The following is a 4774-nucleotide window of genomic DNA, read 5'->3' as shown; positions in this document are numbered from 1 at the left end:
GAATTACTCCAAGTTAGGGTGAAAACTTTCAGCATTCCAGAAGTTCGATGGCATTGAGAAGGTGAATCACAGTAGCTAACTCAACGCAAGGAATACAAACACTTCAAGTGCTTCAGAAGTGTGAGCAAAGAGCAGGCGAAGGACAGTAACCAGCTCGATGCATGGAGTACAACCTCGAGGAGGCGGGTGAAGTCAAGTAACCTTTGCCTTCTCAACTCTTAAGAGAATGGGCGAAACCGAGTACCCAAATTCTCTTATCTATCCAGCAGAGGAGCTCTGAATATATTCAAAGACCCTTCGAAGATAATAGAAGACAATAGTTGTCAAATCCTCACCAACGGTGATCAGTGTTACTGAGAGTAGATTGTCCGCTTCATTTCCCAATGAAATGCCAATCGAAAGCGGAAGTGATACGAACCTACTTGGATGTGATAACTAAGTGAAAGAAGAGTCAATGAGCAAATCTTATGGAGGAAAGACCCAAAATTTCAGAAGTTTGCGAGACGATGCTCGTTAAAGCTCCAACAAGCATCTACCCAATTCAAGCAGCATGAGGCATTTGAGAGACTAGCGCAGTAAGGATGGTCTTTTCCTTCATCTGGAGGATCCATAGGAACCAACAGGGATCAACACAACTCAGCCAACCCCATACTAGAGTCAAAGTCATTGGCGAGTTGAAGCAGCATGGCGGATCAAAAGGTTCGACTACTTAAAAACAACAGCAGAGAGCAGCTATGAGCTAAGAGGCGCATTGCAGCTGGAGCAGAAGATTGAAGACTCTGCAAAGGCGAGGAGTCGTAGTGTCGACAAAGGCTTCGACGAGGACATCGAAGGAATAAGTGGGGGAGAATGTCACGGACAAACTTCTAAACATGATGTTTGATGTAATGCTTATGGATGTTCATGTCTTTCGGTATGTTCATGCTTTATACAATAGATAGAGGGACGGTCGAAGGCTTAATAGTCCCATTTTAGTTATGTTGGTGGCCACTTTAGGCTTGTAAATAAATGTTGTGTCATGTGGACACGTGTGAGAGATTTTTGATCTATAATAGACCATTTTACCCTTTGTTATGCAACTGTTTAGAGCTTGTAAAGTCTGTTTGTAATTTGCATTATCTATGAAGTGTTTTCGGAGATGTTTGCTTGTGGATCCCGAGTGAGGCGTTTTCTCTATCATGTTCTCTCTTTTGTAGGTCTTAAAGGACCATGAGAGGCTGGCTTTTACAGACGGACACGCAAGAGTGTCGCATGACTTAGGCAAATCCAGCTAAGTTTGTGACACTAAGACGAGTGAGTTGGGTGTCGACCTCCTCCATCAACCATGTTGGAGGGGTCAACCGTCGACTCTCTTTTTGCCCGAGATGGATGATTTAAAGTTGATACGAATGTCAACAACATATTTTCGTAATAACTTTAAAAAAAAAACTAAATTGGTAAAAAAAAAATAAATTAAAAAATAGTCATATAATAACTTATCATCAAATGTACTAAAAATAATAATCATATGGGCTCTTTTAATTAATTGATTATAAAAATACTTAATTGATACATTCACCGTATTATTTTTATTTGAGAAACAAATAAAAAAAATAGAACAGGCATCACTTTGGCGAAATAATTTCCTTTCTCGTATACTCGCACACTCGAGAATCATTCATATATTATTTTGTCTTTTCAGGTGGAATTAGGTACGTAATTGAGAACAATAATTACAGGTCGTACATAGGTGTCGAGAAACTGATATGAATTCTCCTCGTGTTCTTATTTATCGATGCATTATTAATCGAGTATTATTATTTAGCTTTCATGTCAGAAGGCAACGAAACAGTCCTTGTTATACCTTAAGCGTTGTGTTCTCTCTATATATTGCGTTCTTGAATGCAACCTCCGTCACCACACCACCGCAGGCTTGCTTGCGACCTTTCGATCCATATCCTCCATGGATGACTTTGATACAGGTCGGTTCGGTTTCTGTGTTCTCTTGTTGTCTTTGTGTGGTCTCGCTGGTGCTGTGAAGGGTGAAGACCAGCATCTCCTTCCCATCGTTGATGACCGATGGGGCAACAGTAATGGCCTCCAGACCTTCATCGTCAACGTTGAAGAGCCCGAAGCCGTGGAGCTGCTCAGCAGCCGGGAGCTGAAGCAGTGGCATGAGTCCTTCCTGCCAAACGCCATCCTCGACTCGGGCGAGCCGCGGCTTATCTACTCGTACCGTCACGCCATCAGTGGATTCGCCGCCAAGCTGACGCCGGAAGAAGTGAGGGCCATGGAAGCGATGGAGGGGTTCGTGTACGCGCGGCCGGACACGACGATGCGTATCGAGACCACATACACGCCTCAGTTCCTGGGGATCAGCAAACCGGGAGGGGCATGGGACAGTGGCAACATGGGCGAAGGGGTTATAATTGGGGTGGTCGACACCGGGATCGCGGCGGATCACTATTCATTCAGTGACGACGGGATGCCTCCTCCCCCGGCAAAGTTTAAGGGTTCATGCAGACCTTTTAGCAAGGTCACCTGCAACAATAAGATTATTGGGGCAAGAGGATTTAATTATGGACCAGACACGGCCGTCGATGACGACGGTCATGGCACACATGTGGCTAGCATTGCGGCGGGGAACTTTTACGATCGTGCCGAGGTCCTTGGCATGGCGGCAGGCACGGCCTCCGGCATGGCACCCAGAGCTCATCTGTCCATCTACAAGGTGTGCTACAGCAGCGGGTGCATGGATAGTGACATACTATCCGCCATAGACCTAGCAATCAAAGACGAAGTCGACATAATACAGATGTCTATCGGTGGAGACAGTACTTCACGATTCAATGATGACGGGGTTGTGCATGGCTCGCTTTCCGTGTTGCGCCGCGGTATCTCCGCCGTCGCCAGTGCCGGGAGTTCGGCGCCATCTGATAGGGAGAAATGCGCCACCACGAGACGCAAGAACTTATGACTGGGTGAAGTGGGAGACGCAACCCAGCCTCAAAGGCGTCTAAGGTCAAGGCAAAACCCCTTGGGATGGGGTTGTACGCCCGTTGCCCCGGCTCAGGGGCAATGAGCGAAAATTCCTCCGGGATACCATAGCGACCCCGGAGGTAGCCAAGCGACGACTCGCTCACGCTGGAGTCGAGGTCGTACGGCCACATTAACGACTCGAGGGCTCGAGCCGCCTTCTCGTCGGACAATGAGTGGGGGCTCGCCGGCAACGCTTTCTCTCTGATATGACCGGAGGAGGGAGGCGAGGAAGACAAAGGCAAAGGAGGAGGAGAAGCCATCCTTACCAAATCTTGGAAGGAGGAGAGGGACGGCCGATGGGTGCGAAACGGGATTGTCCGAAGAGAAAATCAAACGAATGCGAATAACGAAACGTGCAGGAAGCCAACCGCACACTATTTATAGGCCAAATCCCGCCAAAAGAACGACCCTTCCTCTCCTGGAGCACGTTGCGCTAGGAAAACCGAATGTCACTTCGCCATAAATATGGCCTGACGTGGCACCCCACCGCCGCACGATGCGAATCCTGAAGCATTTATCTTATTAGCCTCGAAAACCAGCGCTTCCCAAAAGTGGCGATCCCTTGGGCTTCCCTAGAAAAGCGACCTGGCTTCCCGCGTATGCGCGTCACTAAGCAGTGGACTATCGATCATTGACCAAGTGGCTCCTTGGCCGCATGATGCCCGAGACACACCTGCGCGACCTGCCCGCCTACGCCGTGCTCCTCGGCCGCATGATGCCTGAGACACATCGGCTCGGCCTGCCCACCTACGTCGTGCTACTCGGCCGCACGATGCCCGAGACCACATCTGCGCGGTTCACCCGCCTGCATCATGCTCCTCGGCTTCCTGCTCCTGAGACACACCTGCGCGGCCAGCCCGCTTGCGTCGTGCTCCTCGGCTTCCATGCCTCCCGAGATACACCTGCGCGGCCAGCCCGCCTGCGTCGTGCTCCTTGGCTTCCTGCTCCCGAGGCACACCTGCGCGGGCAGCCCACCTGCGTCGTGCTCCTCGACTTCCTGCTCCCGAGGCACACCTGCGCGGCCAGCCCACCTGTGTCGTGCTCCTCAGCTTCCATGCCTCTCGAGACACACCTACGCGGCTAGTCCGCATGCGTCGTGCTCCTCGGCTTCCATGCCTCCCGAGACACACCTGCGTGGCCAGTCCGCCTGTGTCATGCTCCTTGGCTCCTTGCTCCCCGAGACCGCGCTTGCGCGAACCTGCCCTCCTGAAAGCTGAAGCCATGCCTCAGACTCCCGTTACAACGATCGACGCATAGCTTTGTTCCGAGGGGGAATATGATGAGGATAATAACTGCGATAAGACTCGCATGACGTTAGCCGTCCCAAATGACGCCTCACAGCATATTAACACTCTGCTCAAGCTCGGTCCCTCACGCCAACGACGATGTCATATGCTACCAGAAGTACGATCCTGCTCCCCGTGGACAGGCACATCGTGCAACGGTAATTCTTACTATAAATACCCTTGCATCCTGAACGAGAGAGAAGGGGAAAAAAAGAAGGGCCACACAAAAGGACATCTTCGTCCGAATACCCCTATATTAACTAACTTGATCGTCGGAGGGGTCGGGTTGAGCACTCCGACCCGACCTTTGTGCAGGAAGCAAAGCCGAAGGTCCCCGCAAGACGCGAAGGTGAGGAGTTCCCGCTCGAAGGAGATGACACCGTCCAGACCGCCGCACCCGACCACTTTGACAGACTCAGGAAGATCCCCATCATTCGGACCCGAACTCAGTCGTGTCGGCCCCGAGGCCA

General features: G+C 50.7%; 1 protein-coding gene across 1 annotated transcript; it reads left to right on the top strand.

Moving 5' to 3' along the window:
* The first annotated feature begins 1942 nt into the window (after positions 1–1942).
* LOC135649128 (subtilisin-like protease) lies at positions 1943–2956 on the top strand. The gene has a single exon (XM_065167236.1). The coding sequence runs from the start codon at positions 1943–1945 to the stop codon at positions 2954–2956; it is 1014 nt and encodes a 337-aa protein (XP_065023308.1).
* Positions 2957–4774: the final 1818 nt, after the last annotated feature.

This window comes from Musa acuminata, chromosome BXJ3-9, assembly GCF_036884655.1.
Source record: "Musa acuminata AAA Group cultivar baxijiao chromosome BXJ3-9, Cavendish_Baxijiao_AAA, whole genome shotgun sequence".
NCBI classification, from domain to species: domain Eukaryota; kingdom Viridiplantae; phylum Streptophyta; class Magnoliopsida; order Zingiberales; family Musaceae; genus Musa; species Musa acuminata.
The sequence above is the reverse complement of the archived record's forward strand: the minus strand, read 5'-3'. Positions and strand labels throughout refer to the sequence as shown.

Excerpts from the sequence above, each read along its gene's own strand:
- LOC135649128 (XM_065167236.1), top strand. The coding sequence starts at position 1,943 with ATGGATGACTTTGATACAGGTCGGTTCGGTTTCTGTGTTCTCTTGTTG.